This window comes from Condylostylus longicornis, unplaced genomic scaffold, assembly GCF_029603195.1.
Source record: "Condylostylus longicornis isolate FDR11 unplaced genomic scaffold, ASM2960319v2 ptg000001l, whole genome shotgun sequence".
NCBI classification, from domain to species: Eukaryota; Metazoa; Arthropoda; class Insecta; order Diptera; family Dolichopodidae; genus Condylostylus; species Condylostylus longicornis.
In genome coordinates, this window is record NW_026577970.1 from 6,317,640 (window position 1) to 6,336,999 (window position 19,360).

At 25.2% G+C, this 19,360-nt stretch overlaps 1 protein-coding gene across 3 annotated transcripts in view; it reads left to right on the plus strand.

Moving 5' to 3' along the window:
- Positions 1 to 19,360, plus strand: part of LOC129618581 (furin-like protease 2) — a 301,205-nt gene that overhangs the window by 66,457 nt on the left and 215,388 nt on the right. For all 3 annotated transcript variants that reach the window (XM_055533419.1, XM_055533435.1, XM_055533427.1), the window contains exon 2: positions 16,287 to 16,391. In XM_055533419.1, coding sequence (XP_055389394.1) covers positions 16,287 to 16,391 — 105 coding nt within the window. The remainder of the gene's footprint in view (positions 1 to 16,286; positions 16,392 to 19,360) is intronic.

The window sequence follows — 19,360 nt, forward strand, 5'->3', positions numbered from 1 at the left end:
AATGAACAGTGCGTAGATGAGCCTGAGAACCTGTAGGAACAGTGCGAAAAGCAAATATTTTCAACAATATTTTAGGCGGCCATAGTGCATATGGCTACAGCACCCAAGTTTTTGTCAAATTGAGTTTTTATGAATATTTTCATATGTTTTAACTGTGAGGACGAATGTGATTAATTAAAAACTTTCACGATATATCTGATATAATCATATCTACTTCATGTCCCAAGCTTTATTGGAACTTGAAAATATAACATGTAACTGTAATAAGTACCAAAAAATGGACGTCCTAGTTATGCTCTAATCTTTTAAAATGAGATTTTCAATAACTTGTTAGCATGGCAACAATTTTGTAAGCATAACAACTTCAGTTCTATTTTTACATAATTTGGAACAATTTTTTTTTTCTAATAAATTTTCTAATATATTGACATATAAAACCATTAGAAGGCAAACTATCATATATCCATTGAGTTCGGAAACATAGGTGGTATTTCAGTATAATCTAAGTATATTAATATTTTGTATTATAAAATATTTTTTTCATAATAATTTTAAATACTTGAAAAATAAGTAAAAATTATTTCTAAGAAAAATTTGTATTAAAAAAAAATGGAAACTAGGTATGTGGAATATTTTTTATGCCCCAATTTTTTTTTTTTTCAAATAAACTTGTGCTATAAAGTTCATAAGGAAAGTGGGTGTTTGTGTATTTCTTTTCATGTTTGCATTAAAAATAATGATAATAACTATAAGGATAACAAAATGTGAAAAAAGAAATTAGAAAAATATTTTAATTTGTTTCAAATTACATACCCAAGATATTCCAATTTTTGTTTTGCTTTATCTCAGTAATTTTTTTTTTCATTTAATTCTTCTATTTCTTTGGATTAAATCTTGTTATTCTATATAGCATGAGAATTTTTAGAAAATCATAGAAGAAATTTTTTTAATTTTTTTTTTTTTGAGAAATTCTTTTAAAATGAAAATTTTCTATAAAGAAGAAAATGAATGAAAATAATATGGGATTATTTGGAATTGTCAGTGTAATTTCATCATCAATTCTATTTTCTCCTAATTAAAGAATGAAAATTAACGAAGAGTCATTGATGGTTCTTTTTTTTTGATTTTTACATTTTTTTTATAAATATGCATAGGTATATACATATACGTATTTATATACATATACATTAAATATTCGTTCTCCAGAGATTTAAGATTTGATAACAAAAACTGTTAAAACAAGAGGCTGTAGAATATGTAAAAATAATTGGAACATTGGTTTTCTATATACTTATAGAATACTCTAAGTATTATAAAAACAAGCAAAATAAATCGAATAATCTTTGATTAATCTTAAACATTCTACATAGCAAATCCTGAAGAAAAATTTTTTTTTCTATCGTCATTAAGCTATTAAAACATCGTTAACACATCAAATGAAAATGTACGTCACGATAAAATTAAATGCTTTTCTGTTTTTTTGCTTTAATTTAGGCATATCATTCGTTTCTTTGAACTTTTTATCACTGACACCATTATTATATGTTTTGTATGCTATTCGGCATTGGAAAACCTTTTGTATCTCAAAGGAATGTTCTCTGAATACATATTTCATATTATAGTTGCGATTGTTTCAATTCTGTTTGAGTATTTTTGTGTAGATAGGAAATATATAAGTGCTCACCAATATGAAATATCTCTTAAATCATCATCAATTGAGTGTCATTAATCTAACCTAGCACCATCAACCTGACTAAATGTTTTACACAGCGCATTGAAAAATATTTTTCAATAACTCTATTTTAATGGCACCTAATGTATATGCGTACACGTTTAGTGAATCAGTTAGCTTTACTTAATCGATCAGTTTTTGAACATTTCCGGTTTCGATTGTTTTAAGTTTCATAAGTAAAATGTCTAGTTTTACTGCCTAACATGTATCTTGGTTTTTTTACTCAATTTTAAATTAGAATTTTCCACTTTTCTGATGGATATTTCATTTGTCCTATAAGATTACTAATTTTTTCTCATGAACGTCTCACTTTCAAAAATAAAGTGAATAAATTTTGTATAGATTTTAGAAAAAAAAGCGAGTTACGAGATACGGTAAAATTCTTGCTACTCGAAATTTATATTATATAAATATAAGTTACCCATTTTCTTCTCACTTGCCCAGTAAAATAGCCAGATAGATGATCTGGCCCTTAGTGATAGCGCCCATGTAATTTACGCATAAGGCTCAATCGTAGATAGCGCCATTGTTAATTTACGCATAATGCAAGTTTGACAACATTGTTATTAATGAAGAGTTTCTTAAAAGTTTACAGAAATTATAATTTTAATAATTTGCACTTAATTTGTTCGAAATCACCAATTATTACTCAAACATTTCTACATCTTATTGCCATAATAAATACAAAATCATATGTTAAAATGAGATAGTAATATAATTTCTGATATACACATGCACATATGTATACATTCTCTTTAGTTATTCAAGTAAAATTGGTTTAAAAGGCGTAAATTCACTCCAAATTATGTTCAGGGAAAAGTATGTATCCACAATGTACACCTTCTGTTTCGATGTTCGTTCCAAAAGAAAAAAGCTTAAATATTTTATGATAAGCAAAAAAAACGGCCCTGCTTAACATTACATGGTAAAATTTTTTGCGTAAAAATCAAGGATTATATGAAGAAATTTTCGATTATGTTTGATATGCATTTAAAAAATATTTATTCAATGTCGGATCAGTTTGACATTTGCAATGATATTTTATTAAATTTCACCTTAATTTGATTTTATTTCAGAAAAACTAATATTTAGTAAAAATAAGCGTAATAATTATTGTATATTTAATTATAATTACTTTTTATGGCTGAGTTTTTCGTACATTCATGTATACATGTATAATAGTTAAGCATAAACATTAAAGCAAAAAATATTATAGATAATTTTTATCAGCTATCATTGCTATCACAATTTAAATCAAATGTTGCGAATATATTTTTATAGTATGTATGTATATAGATATATATATATATATATAGGTACTTCATATACATTTTTAATTATAGCTTGGACACGCAATCACTTATAAGATTGTTCCGCCTTTTTATATTCATATCTATGTCATAAACTTATTGTATTTATTGACAAATTAATAATGTGGTGCTTAATGGAACATGAAGAAGATCTCGTCTCCGCCCCCAGAAAATCTATACTGAGGGGGGAGCTTATTTCCCCAATCTATGCAGATGATTACTCACGGGGCAGTGCCCCGTAAAGAAATTCGCAATAGCGCGAACCCGATCCCTGGCCATCCCCAAAGGTAAATTTCCCCAAGCATGATGGAAAGAACCCGACACCCTTTCGTGTCCCACCTAGACTCCCGCAGGCCCCACGGCGGAAGAGGGAAGACCTCAGAAAAATAGTGGCTGCACAAAGTCAGCGCCAGATCCTCTCCACGCCAACCCATCGATAACTTCGTTTTACTCTAATATTTAACAGGAATATACCTAAATAACACTTCAAACTATTCCGAGTTAGGTAGATGTATATTGTAAATTGAAAACCCGGTGTACATTATAAAACCAACCTATAAATTAATAAAAAATATTGAAGATTTAATATTTAATTTTGAAACAAAAGTTTGAAGCCATTTACCGGGATAAATAGGCGTAATTACTCCTTTCAATTATTGAATTAGGTACAAGGCTGTGAGTTTTGATGTATTTACACTCTGAATCGTTTACACATCTCGGGAGTATAATTACATTTGTATCTGCGTAGATGTAGTTAAATGAAAATAGTTTTTGGCAACACTTAATGATCAGTGTCATCTTGCATGCTATGCATGATCGTTATCGTCGGCTCTGTTTATCTATACTTGGTATAATGTGCTTTCAAACATGTATGTTTATTTTTATATAATGACATACGACATACATATACATATATAATATAATTTATAAATATTTATAATACGGTTATCAAATTCTCTGGAAACAAAAAAAAATCAATACAACATTTTGTTTTTATTTTTTTTTTCAACAGTATGACAAAGCGACAATAAAACTGCTTGATAACCTTTTCTATTAAATTTTTATTACGTCTCATAATTTTGTTCACATAATAATGATAATATTATTTTTGAGTTTTTATACATACATACATACGTAAATATGTATGCACAATGTCTGTATAATATATTATGTACCTGCCTATGTACATATTTATTTATTATATTTATAAGTATTTTTTGTAATTGGCAATTAATGTGTAAATTCTGATTTATTATTTAATTAACAATTTTCTAGAAAATAAATTTTAATATTGTAGTTTATTTATATTATGATGTTGACACCAATATGGGAAATATTATTATTATATTATGAGAGTATAACATGGGTGTATTCGGTTATAAAACAATCCAGTTTTTCGTATATATAGAATTTTATTCAAGCGCAGGAATATCCGTTTAAATGTACGACAAAAATAGAATTAATAAAATATTAAATTAAAATATTTATGTACTTGCATATTATGTAGGTAGTAGGGAAGTCAATTGAGCCAAACTCGCCGTTATATAAAGTGTAATTTATTAAAGATATTTTCGTTTTTATACGTATACAAGCAAAAGAACGTTTACTTCGAACGCTAATTTAATTCGTGCCTGAAATACAATACATAAGAACACAAACATTTCTCGAAACTAATGACTCTTTACGACAGTTTGCATTTATTTTTGATATGTGCAAAAATGTATACTCATATACATGACAAAAAACATAACCATATGTATCTGTGTACATATGTGCATTTGAGTATCAATGCATTTATACATATGTAATTATGTATATGCATGAATATGCAAGGTATCTGATATAACCAGTAGCTTTATCGGAACAAAATGATATAATGTGTTCAAAAACTTTTCGTACTCATTCTGTTTTATAAACTGCGATTCCGGAAATATAATGGAATTAGGCGAATTGCACATAAATCTGATCACAAAATGACCTTTTCTGGAATAGAAAACTTGCTGGCGTCAATGTTAATTACGTTAAAATCGAACTAAACTTATTTTAATAATATCGTGTGCTGTAAAATAAAGAAAGCCTAATTATATGTACATAATATGTTTGTGGTGGCAAATTTGAATAAAAGTCATTGAATTTTAGGCAATTGCATTTAGGCATAGAGTATTACATTTAATTTGCACATAAAGCTTTAAAGGCTATGCAGTTCTAACCTTAAGAACTGTATAATTATAGAAATACCCAAAATATAATATTAAAAGCTAATTAATATGAAACACTTAAAAGAATTTCTCCAATGAAATTATTTAAGCAAGCCCTAATTTTGTAATGCTATTGTATTTTATACATATATGTATACATGTACGTTCTTAAGTGTGAGGAGGATCAGAAATCTTATGTAAAGAACATACATACATATTATAATATTTTTATTAAAATGCAATATTATTCGGGTGAATTATTATCATACTTGCAATACCTATTTTATATAGGTGGAAATTATAACGTAACTAACTCTGCAAAAAGCGTTTTACATAAGATTTAGCGAAAATTGGAATTTAAATAAATATTTTATAAAAATGAATAGGTCTATAATTTGATGAATATAATGGAAATCGAAAGAACTGCCAGATTTGGTTATTCTAGCAGAAATAAATTTGTTTTCTTTATACAACTACGAAAGACAATATTTTGAAATTCGCACGTAATGTCTATACTTCTTCCAGAACAAATTTACTGTACTTCTAGAACATATTTACAAAAATATTTTATAATAGTTTTATTCAATGACCTCTTCGATTGCCATCAACTCCCAAAATTAGAAAAATTTCAATTTTCGTTTTTCTTATTTTTCCGAAACTATACAAGTTTTTCCCAAAATTTCTATAAGACCAATAATTAACTCGTCATTGTTTTAATATTAAAAATATATCATATATTCTTCTTAATTGATCTAATTAGCCTAGGAACTCGAATCTGTGTACGTAAGGTATGTTAAGGCTTTTTTAGTTTCTGTTTGTTCCCTAAAAGTATGCAATATTTATGAAATATTAAAATATTGCATACTATGAAATAACCTGAAATATTATTTTTAAAAAAAGGATTTTATTCACTTATTCAAGGGAAATGTTCTTCTATAAAACCCCGTAATTTGATGGGAATTTATTATAAAATAATACGGCATAGGAAAAAAACTTGATTTTACTATCAAATTATTATTAAATATTTTTATTTGATTATGATTATCAGCGTTTTGTAAAGAAACGCAATTTTCGAAATTAATTAAAAATGTAAAAGAATTTGTACTTTTTATATATTGAATTTTAGATCCGATGATTTTAATTTAGAATTTTATTGATAACTAAAATATTATAAGAGGATGAAAATCAATTTCCGATTATCTCATATTTTTGAATAATAATTATAATTAATATAATTAATTTTTCAACTTAAATCAAGTCTACAAATAAATTATTAGATTATTATGTATAATTTCTAAATTGATCTATTTCCTAGAAGCAAGTTTTTTTTTTATATATTTTTGAATAATTAATTAGTGTATAGAATAATAAAAAAGGCAATTGAAAAATTTCGACTTAAGCATTATTAAAGTGAAAATAACTTTTTTTTTTTCTTGAATATTTTATGAATGAAAATCATTTAAGCGTTTAAATATTTTATAAGTAAATAAAAGTTAAGTTTTATACAATTTAATTTAATAAAGAATTTAATATTTATTTAGTATAGAATAATGTTAGCTATGCATTGAAATAAGTTGAAGAAAGTGAAATAGAAATTTTTCAAACTTATTGAAGAATTATTTTTCCTTTCTTTGATTTTATGAATTTTTAATAATCTTACACTTATGTTTAAATTTCTAAAATTGAATAAAATTTATGAAATTAAAATCTTTAATTCATATAATTTAATTATTTTTAAAAGGTTTACTTTGTAAACTTTAAACAAATTTAATTTAATTTAATTTTTTATTCAAATACACATGAAATTTTTTGTAATAAATGTAAGTGTTTCCGTTAGGCATCTAAAGAATAGATTGAATTATTTAATCAGAGTGAATTTTCTATTTAAAAACCCAATTCTTCACTTCAAAAATGCAATAATATAGTGTCAAATACTTTGGTAACTTTATACGATAGTTCTTTTTGCTAAGTTGTCAGGAACTTTTATTTCAGAATGAATATAAAACCCATAGATTTTAAATTGTACATTGTAAAATTGAAATGACACCGTGAGTGTCGTACATGGTTCTGTCGTGCTTTAAATCCGAATGAGAGGCTTGATCCTACAAGACCTGCCCAATACTCGTTTTCCTTACGAACTCTCGAAAATAGTATAGTTCGGAAGACTACCATTCAGTAGAGAAGCCAGAATTTCCTTTCCCTTGCAAATGAAAGTATTACATAAACTATCTTACATGATGTATACCTAGGTCTCTTTATTACATGTGTCATCATTTCCACGTCCATTATATGCATATATCATCACTTTTTGGGTTAATCTACTTTCTCTAGTGTACTCTGAATTTTGCATTACGTATATGAACAAGATATCGATATTAATTCTCAACTCATTCTTGTTTAACTCTATAATCGTCTTGAAACCATCATATTCTAAACTCATTTAGTGTGTCAGGGTTATGCTTGCAGTTCGTTTCCAAAAAAATTTTATGAATTTTTACTGGTTATTGTCTAAACTTATAATCATCTTGATTTGATTTCGGTCGTAGTCTCCGAAAAAGCTCCTAATGGTGGTAAAATTATATCTCTCCTTACTTGATATGGCATACTCATTAAAAAAGTCATTCAAACGGTATTCATTTTTTATCACAGAGATTTACCTTGTATACGAATCTAAAATAGATTGGTTTTTAAACTTTATAATCTTTCTAATACAAGTTCGTTTATGTTAAAATTCCCGTATACTGATGAAGACATAATCATAAGGACATAATATTAATGTATGTATAATTATGTAAATTTAAATTTATTTTTAAACACACTTTTTATTTTATTCTTTATTTATTTTTATGTTTTTTTTTTTGGTTGTTTGAAAAATTCTTAAATAATTCAAAAGCTTAGAAACTCATTTACTTTGTATCACTTAAAATGTGTGTTTGACTTATTGTATAAAAGTATAACATTTTTCATTCTTTGTACAATGTTATATTATATACTTCTTTTTTTTTCTTTTTTGAATAATTATAGTGAGTATAAAATAAATGGATATGTGATACAACAAAAAAAATAAATTACCTAAAAAAAAAAATCCAATTATTTTTATTATTATAATTATTAGAATAGAATTCTGTTATACTATGTTTTTCTTTCTTTTCCTACTTTTAACCCTAGATTAACTTGAGAGTTTTTTTCTTGTGTTATTCAGACCTAAACCATACATTAGAGAGACGTCGTAATAGATTACATTATTACGTCGTAATAGATTTTAATCTTTCTTATAGTACGCTCAGACTTTTTAAAACATAGTAATGTTAGGGGTGTGTAGAAACTCGAAAGTCTATTACTACGTAATTAATTTTTTACACCCATCTTTTCAAAAAGTTTGTGTACACGTGTATTTGATTTTTGCTTCTATTTGGTTTTACAAGTAAAATTTCTTAATATATCTTGTCCAAACTTTGAATCATTTATGAAATACATTCTATTTTTTTAGCTACATGTAATTTAGTCATATGTGATATGTAAATTCGAATAAATAGGCAAGCCCTTCTGGGTTCTTTTCCGCCAAAATTTAAATTTTCTGCTAAATGAATTATTTGGAGTACAACTGAAAAGGTCACAAGAAAGCTCTACAATTTTTGTTCGAACATTCTTCCAAAATCGATTCTTTTGAGGCCCAGGCTCCCAAATACATTTTGTGAAAATAAAATAAAGTAATATAACGCTACTTTGAATTGTTAAACTCAACTTTTAATATTTCTATATAAGAAATATTAGAAAAGCTATTAAAGGGTATCAAAATAGCCTAGTAGTATCACTAGGGTTAAAATGCATACATATACTTCGTTCCTTTATAAATATCTTAATATAATTTCCATGTATTTATATACATACTTGTATAAATATATAATAACAATTTTAACCTATACATACTGAGTATTACGCATTTCAAATTTTCAAGTACAAGAAGTATATTCCCGTTCTTCGAAATGCCTATGCTCCAAATACATGTAGATATTTCAAAAAAAAAAACAACAAAAAACACAAAAAGTAAGGAAGACAGAAAATGAAATCTTTTCATTCTTTATGTAAAGGTCACAGGATTATATAATAATCTCTAGTAACCTAAATAATGAATACCTGCAAAAATAAAATGAACGACTATGCTAATATGAAGTTATAGATGAGATTGGAATGGGTATTTTAAAATAAAGAAATTTTAACCTTCTATCTCATATCTGTTATATTCATTTTTATAACATAACGTTACGAGTAGCTATACGGTACTCTTTCTAATATAAGGCGAAAATATCGTTATTATAAACGAATTTGTTTTTATAAAAAAAAAAGAAACAAAACAAACCTAACATAGGAAATTTTGAAAAATCTACAAACACGTTCGAAGAGAAGAAGTGCAAAAAAATTGCTAAAGGAGATTTGAATGAATAAAAAATAGAAAAGAAAAAAAAAATAATAATAAACTGTGTGAGAAAAGGAAGAAAAAAAAATAAAAAAGTATTTTCTTTAAATCCTGTAAAATTCCAAGGAGATTTTAGCATTATATTAAAAATTAGCATACAGTGCTGCTGCTATTGTCTATTATAAAGAAAAAATAAAGAAGAAAAAGAAGAAGAAAATAATATAAAAACATTGTTTTCCTTTAGAGCGCTCCTCTATACACATAAATTCATTCATGCATTCATTTACGTAGGTGAGATTTTCTTTTTGCTCCTTTTTTTAATGTATTCCAATGTTCAATACCACATATTTTTTTTTTTTACCTGTATACATACACATATATATCATGTATATTTTTATATTATATTTAAGTAAGTTCTACATAGCTATAACGTATAAAAATATTTACAAAGAAAACAAGAAGATAAATGTGTTGAAAAGGAAAACCTTATTAAATTTGGCTACTTATATAAAATAGGTGTTTTTACCTACATATATGATATGTACTTAACATTATACATAATATTTTATTACATACAGTACAACTTGAATATAAAGAATTTTTCAAGGGTATAAAAATTTTTTTCGATTTATTTTTAAATTGAACAGTTGCCTGAAATGCCAAAAAATTATTCAAATACATTTGATAATTGAATGTGATAGTGAATGTGATATTATTCCAACGCATGGCGCCGATAGCCGACAAATTTCGGGAAACTAAATATTGTCGCTACAATATACGATTACAATTTTTAATGACAAATTTCAATTTTGTATTTTGAAAAGAAGAAATGTGAAATAAAATTTAAAATTAGTAAAAACTCTATTCTAAGATTCGTTCTATTAATTTATTTATTGACCGTTCTATTAATTAATTTTCATTCTATTGAAAAACCAATAAAAATTACTTATATTTTTTTTGATATTTTGTCTTTCGATTGGTACATATTGTGTATATCCGTTTATTAAAGTTGAATATATGCATAATATGTGCATTTATTCTGACTGTACAATGGCAATTTCGAAAGTGCCTTATGCTAGCTTGTTGATTGAAGAATTAGAGTTTAAAAGACACAAATTATTTTATTAGTTCTTATGTAACGCAAGTACAAAGCAAGATCCTCTTTCTTGGAAATCATATGTAGGAGAATATGAAATTGTTAAAAGATTTTAGAGATATAATAGAGATTTCTCTTTTATATTCAGCTGGTAGGCAGGTGGCACCTCTTTTTTTTTTTTAGATTCAACTGTATTTTCTTTTAAGAAGGGATTTTATGTAGTCTTTAACTACATAAATATATTCTTATATATTAATTCTTTAATATTTCAGGTTAAAATATTTAAAATTTATGATTAGAAATTAAAAAAAAAAAAAAAATAAATGAAATTTATGACGTTGTCCTTGAATAGTTTGTTTTTTTCTCTTTCATTCTTTTCAGAATTTGCGAAATGAAAATTATTTTAATAATAATGAATTACGATCTTTTAAACAAACTATGGCGGCAAGAATTTTTCATTTAAATTTTAAATTTTCAATCTCGACAAAATATAATGTACATAGTACGTTACTCATTCATTAAATATGATAAAGAAAGAAAACCAACTCCTTAATATTCACTTTACATAAAAAAAAAGTCATATCACCTTGAGTTTGAAGTGTATAGTAAATTTTAAAAAAAAGTGAATTTTTAACATATTGTGTGAATTGCTTAGAAGTCTAATAGGTGTAACTCACTTTGTAATAAAAAAAAAATGGTTATTTTATGCAAATGATGCATTTATTCTTAAGCTCTTCGATTAATAAAAGTGCTAAAATCCTATTTTTCAATATTTATTTATAATTTTACAAGATTGAAATTGAAATTTTAAAGAATTGTTGTTTCCTGATTGACTATTCAACCCGCTGTATATAAAATATTATGCATGGTGTAGGTATATATTATGAATTCCCAAATTACAAACTAGTCGAGGTTTCAATAGACTCATATGTGTACACATAACGAATCATCAATAATATTTACACATAATTATTTAGGAAGTATGTACGATATTTTTGCTTCTATTTTTAAATTTTTAATTTTTAAATTTTTCATGTTATATGGCTGGTTTCTCCTCCCCCACCACAATCAACTGCTATATCATTGCTACTATACTTAACTCTCTACTATATAGATTGAAAGCTGAGTTTATTTTTTAAAGTGACAATAAAAGAATAATAACATAAGATACTGCAAAAAATTTTTTCAAATCTTGGAGGAATTCTTTGTAGTTAAGGGAAAAAATTCATGAAATGTATTTAATTTTATTAATAAAAATATGATATGTTGCTAGTCAAAAAAGAAAGCTATGTTGTAAATAAATTAGAAATGAGAGGGATTGGGGGGGGGGACGAGATTTATTCAAAGTTCATTTTTCATTTTTTTTTTAATTTCTTACTTTCATACAATATTCATAACAATATTTTGGTCTAAGGACGGACCATCCATGTAGAGTCTTTTATATTGTTGTTACAACAGTTTAAAGCTGCTATATTACTTTGACAACACAAAGTAAATAAAAATGTAACTGGTCAAAATTTAGAAAGCGAAAAGGAGAAGAAGTAGAAGAATTGATTAAAGTGTAAATGAAAATTATGAAAGAAAAACTCCCTTAACATTTTTATTCTCTTTATTATTACACATTTTATGTCCTCTTCCTTCCCAAAAATTTCCGATCCCTTTTCAAGAAACTCCTTTTTATTATATGTTGGTAGCTATGTGTTAAGTCTAGATTCTAGAATATAAAATTAATTTTATTTTTGCCATCTTTTCTTATAAGACTTGGTATCTTTTTAAAGATAAAAGTATGAGTAGAATATGTTATTATTTTTCATCTTAATTTCTTTTTTTTTTCCCCCAAAAATTTTTAAGGAGTTTATGATATTTATTGTGTCATTAATAATTTTTGACATAAGAAGTATTTAAAAAATTGTAATAAAATATAGAAAAATTATAAAGAAAAAGAAGAAGATCATAAGAATAAGTATAGAATATCTCCCTCTTTTATTTTTTGTCTTCATGTCAGAAATTATTCCTGTGTTTTCGTTCTTATTTTTAATATTTTTTTTCGGGTTCTAAAAGGGATAATTAATCTTTTTTTTTGTACAGATTTTTGAATATACAAAATATAATAATTATATGTACTGACTAAAATTATACTTAGACTAATATTGTTCTAATATTCAAGTAGGGTGTCATAAATTTTTCAATATTTTATATTTCAAATAATGTAATATATATATATTTATATATATACAATATGTATGTAGTAATCTATGTGCGTGTATAAGAATTTCAATTTTGTTTAAAATTAAAAAATTCAATATTATTAAAATAGAATTAAGAATGAAATTGCATTAAAATTTAATTATTAAATGAAATTTAAATTCAAATTAGTTAAATTTTTTGTTTCAGAATATTTCGAACAATAGTAATTTTTTAAAAAATAAATATAATTAAATATGAAATACGAAATTTTTCTATTGTGAATGATATTTATTTTTGTTATCAGTACAAGTATTATAATTGAATCACAATCAATGGCAATCGTAATGTTTTAATATATGTTCGATATACAGCTTCCAAATTTCAGAAATTATAGCTCATGTTTAGTTAGAATATGCACAATATATTGCCGCGTGTACATAGTTTCAATATTGATTTATGATAAACGAGAAAAAATAGAGTTCACCTTGTCAACTCTGTGATACCCGCACGAATGTGCTATCCTATATGTGCCAATAAATATGTCAGAGCTGACTATGGGACTGATTATAACTTTAAGTTGCCGTATTACCATGTTAATTTAAGCAAAATTTCAGTACTGTGAAACTTCAATATTTTCTAAAATATGACCAAACTACTATTGAAGTTGTGATTGCAGTTACCAGAAAGAGCCAAGCAATTTCAACGAATTTTATCAAAAATATCGGCCCAACTAATATATTCGTTTGTGTGAAATTTCAACGCCACAGCTTTTACAGTTTCTGAGATATAGCCCAACAACTTTTGAAGTTATATAGCAGCTACCCGAACCAGTGCCTCGATCATGTCCAATTTAAATAGAGTTCTGGCATTTACTGTAATAAATAATTTGTACAATTAAACCTGTTAGTTACGATTATCTATAAGTGTTTTTTTTCGAATTCACAATAAATTTTATCGTAATTTCAAAATTTTGGCACCGCAGTATGATACCATAGGTTCTTAAAATCATGCTAGTTTATGGAAACTTAAAATATAAACAGTTACAACAGAGTTTCGAAAATTATTATAGAATTTCGAAAATTTCTAAAGAATGTACCCTTAAGGAAAGCTTTTGTCATGTGCGACAATATTAATTGGAAATGACGTAATGTCAAATTCTAATATTCGTATTTCAAATAGAATGTAGAAATTTTTATATACGGAATCGGATTTGCAAACTTTTACAAAATTTATTATTTTTTTTATGTAGATTTGTTAAAAGATTGTTATATTTTTATTATTGCCGCCATTTTGGCAAGAAAATTTTTTTGGTAATAATGCACTTATGTATGTGTTCATTATGTATATTTTAATATTTATAATGTACACATACACATACATAAATAAAATTTAAATCTAATTTCAATTTTAGTAATGCTCTTTTTGTGGTTTAAGTTAAAATTTTTTAAAAGACAGTGATGGACACAAATATTTGCCGAGTAGCATGAAATTTATTTTGACATTTCGTTTCTAGTGTTAGTTTTCTGTTAAAAAATTACTTATATTTTAATGTATATATGTATATGTAGATGATTATTTTTTTAATGCAATAAAATAATAGTATAAACGAACTGCAACACTATTCAAAGGGCATAATTATAACATATTTTATATAAAATTTTCCTAATTCAAAATTCTAACCATAAAAATTTTATTTGATAAATTTCCAATTATTTGAAATTCTATTGCAATAAGGAAAAAAAATTTTCACGCTTTTGTATGAATTCAAAGCAAATTATGTACATTAAATATTTATGTGAACTAATTTACATACATTATTATTAATAATAAATTAGAATTATAAAATTAGTAATAAAATTTTTGCAATTGAACTTAGTAGCTATTTATAATTTTCAGTTTAAATTTTTTTTATTAATAAATTATTTATTTTTTGGTCCGATTTAGTTTTCATGTAATTTAATTATGTACCCATGTAAATTAGGAATTATGCAGCAGTATTATTAATTTTTAATAATATTAAATGTATTAAGTGTAAAATTTATTTAAATTATTTGAAAAAAAAATTGGTTTTGTATTAAATTAAAGATGTAGGTTTAAGTATAACAAATTCAATATATTTTTTTTGAATATTAAAGCTTAATAAGGGAAAATCTAAAACTTAAATTATACTTTTCAAAATTTTGTTCATTAAATTTTTTATTATAAAATATGAACCTGTTAAGCGAGCTAATAAGGACATTACTGTACGAAAATTAACCTTTATATGGCTATAATTTTGACTTTTGCTCATTGCAACATACCTTAGTGTGTTCTACGCCGATTTTATAATTTGCGGCATCTTGTTCGTTGCTACAGTTGCAATAGTACCTTTAGAGGTAATATCTTAGACCAACGCAGTAATACCTTAGTCAAAAAAATTCTTCTTTATAGACTTAAATCCGGGTTTAGAATTAACCTTTAGAAATATAATCGTTTTATGTTTCAGAAAGAATTTGATGCTATAAATGTTATTAGGGTATGTTTTCGCCATCTATAATATCGAAACTATTATGATGATCAATTTGTGAATATAGGGCGTGATTATTCAGTCTTTAATTTTTCTTATTTCATCTTCGGAGAATTTCTGATCGGAAAAAATGAGCAATAGTCATTTTTTTGTTTACTTTTGATTTCTGATAACTTTGTTGGAAGTAGCTCAGAAATATTTAATTTGTGAGGAAAATTGAGCGTATTAAGCAAATTACTGTTCTAGCACTTATTTTTAATATTCTGGAAATTGGAAGTCCAGTATTCAGAATTCCCATATTAACGACTGGTTACCCGACAAACAAATAAATTTAATTTTTTTTCCATATAACTTGATATTGTATCAAACTATAACCCTGCAATAAATTTACTTTAACGTAAAGTTCTTAAAATATTTTTCTTATCTTAATTAATAAAATGAAGAGGCAAAACCAAAGTTTAAAGAAAAAAGAAAAACTTACCGTCTAAAATATTTTTCATTTTTTAATGTTATAATATAAGAAACTAAAAAGCTATTGATCAAAATTTTTATATAGAGAACAAAAAAACGAAAAAATAAAACATACTTTTTTTTTATAAAAACTTTTTGACATTATAACATCCTTCATCGTAAAATTTTCCACCACCATATCTCTTATACTGTAATTGTATTTGTGTATAATGTTATTGTGTATAATGACGTACTCGTCTTTGTACATACTCGTATATCAATATTGTATTAAAAATATTGTGCTCGTAAATTAATGAAAAAATATCGCATTAAATTTTCATTTATTGTTCATATATAAAATATTTATTTTATTCTTTTTTATTATTTCAGATTGGCAGCCTTAAGCATTATTACTTGTTCCATCATAGACATATATCGAAACGATCAACACGTCAAAGTAGTTCACACCATAACGCTTTAAATGCTGAACCAGAGGTAAGTAAAGTCGAAAAATGAAAAAACAAAAATAAATGAAAATAAATTAAAAAATTTACGAAATAACGACAAAACTCTGTTCCATACAGTTAGTCTTTAAGTCGTAAGTCAATTTATATCAATAAAACGTGAAAAATGAGAACAAAAGCAAGAAAAACAAAAAAAAAACTTTTATATTGATATCGTAAAAAAATTACTTCTAATAACTTCTTACTTTGAAAATTACATTTTTTTTTCTTTTACTTTTCTCGTGTTTGCTCGTAATACTCGAGTATTCAAGTATATAGGTACTTTTATTTTAATGGTATTTTTGATAAAAGACAAACGTTTTGTAACAAATTTAATACAAATTCAATTCTGATATCCAATAGAAGACAATTAAGGAGCTGATAAATTTATGAATCCAGGATCAGTAGGAACTGTCAACCATTGGTAGGCTTGCAATATTTTTCGTGACCTCAAAACTCATTGGGCGGATTTTAGAAAAAAATTTCAAATAAATTGGCAAAGAAATTGATTACATTTTTACTGCCACCATTGACTGTGAAACTGAAAAAGGCTATAATGAATTTTTTTTTAATATTTCATGTTTTCAAAATTGGGAAAACAGAGCGTTTCACTTGAATAAAGGCAACACGTTATTGTATTGATAATTCTATATTCACAAGGTTTTGCGAGCAAGGTTTAGGTCTTCCGTTATCTGAAATTGTGTTATTTAGTTAAAGCAACTTTCTGTTTCATGAAAATTTTCATCCAAAAATTAAATTGGGATTAAATAGCAGATTAATAAGTCCAAGCTCTAGTATCTTGTTTTTATAAAATTTCTCCTTTTGTAAAGCTTCTTTACTGTTCCTACAACAAATTGAAATATAAGTGATTCTAAATCCAGGTATATTATATTTTATCATTCCTTAATCAAAAAGGAGCTCTATCAGTTTTAGTGTTCTGATGAATTGCAACTGGGTAATAAGCAGCTCAATAGTTGCCTACTAATTTAATCGAAAGACCAGTGTGATTCAAGTGAAAATTGGCGTACTAATACCAAAAACTTTATTTTATTACTTATTCGTCTTAATTTTTAAGAGTTTCCAAATTTTCGACAACTGAACATTGTTTTCCTTTTTCTTTTTTTAATACTATAAATTTGCAACTTCTTTTCTTTAATTATGTAATATGAATTTTATATGTTCAATAGGAACAAAATCAATGAAATTTGTTTTTTAAAATTACACACTCTGTTGGTGATAAAACAAACAACAATATTGGAAAAAAAAATATTCAAAACTTTAAAATAAAAGTCGTAAATACTCTTGTAAAAAACTTTGAATATAAAAATTCACCAAGGAGCAAAAATCAACATTATAAAAATAAAAGGAAAAAAATCTAAATCGATCATTATGCCATAAATTTGTAAATACATACACACACACACACAATATAATAATTATTAATAATATGTGAAAGGCAAAACACATATGTATGCATGTATGTATATACACATAAATATTATATAGAGATGTGTGTATGTTTGCTTATAAATACTTTAATTATGTATTTATGAAAATTTATTTTTTAAGTTTTTAAACAAATTTCTGCCTTATTTTAAGGCAGAAATTTTCTTTTTATTATTCAAAATTTTTTGGCAATAAGTTTTTTTTTTAAAAATTGAGTCAAAACATTAAAGATGGTACTGTTACCGTCATTAAAATATTCATAAAACTAAAATTATCTGACATTTATGTTCGTCTATCAATCAAAATACTTACACATGTTTATTTTGCTTAAATTTGTTGAAATACAAGTGAAATGATGGGAAAGAAAATTTTCAAGGATTTAAAGTAGAAAATTTCGTGTTCGTTTTTAGGGATGAAAAGGAACTATGTATGTAGATCATATGGGTTATATTACAATATACGCTGTTGTAAGTACGGATTATAAAAAAAAATAATAAGTTATGCAAAATTAATATAAAATTCTTTCTTGTTGTTTCCCTCATGTTCTCTATAATAATGATTTCCGTAAATTTTTAATAAAAATTTTATATACGACTATGAAATTTACATAAAATAGTGGCAAAGAAAATACGAAAACCAACAAGGAATTTTGATTATTTTGCACGATTTAAAATTTTTAGTAAAACTTTAACGTGTACGCTCTCAATAATGGTTATAAAATAATACGCAATTCGATTAAATAAAAATATAAGATGATTTTTTCGAAAATGGTATAAGTTCACTTTTTAAAAAGAATAAGTTAATGGTAACTTTGATGAGCTATGGGCACCTTCTCTCCACAGTTGCAATCACAATTTCAATCGAGTTTTATTTGGATATAAAATAAGCAAACTATGTTATTATGAACAATATTTTTAAATTGGTTCAAACGCAAACCCTTAAATATTTTAATAATATAAGAGAAAATGGACTTACACCACTTTCAAAAAAAACAGCTCATTTGTAAAGATTTGATTTCCTCATCAATGTGAATTTTTCTTTGACTCATTCTAACAGATCCAGAACCTTTTAGAGTTCTGATGAAAAATAAAATTTCTCAAATACAAATTATATAGAAATTATTAAAGAAGTATCTGAGGGTATTCGTTTCATAAAAATCTGCAAAATTATCTGCAAAAAAAGTAAATTAAAATTTTTCTAAAAAAGCGTTTTTTAAAGTTTAGAGCTGCAAAATTTTAATTTAGAAAGATTTTTGAACTAAAGAATTGCTGTTCATCTAAAGCTAAATAATTCAAATTTTAATAAAATGCTCGCGCTTGGTAAGTATAAGAATGGTAAACTTATAGTTTCGACGTTGCATTTGCGACTGAATGTTAGAATTTTAATAATTTTTACAAAAAAATTATAACTAACGAGGACAAGACGAGAAGATATATTTTCATATATAGATGTCGTTAAAAATTTTAAATTTCTTTAACTTACCGCTTAGTAAAATAAAAAATCTTACCAATTTGC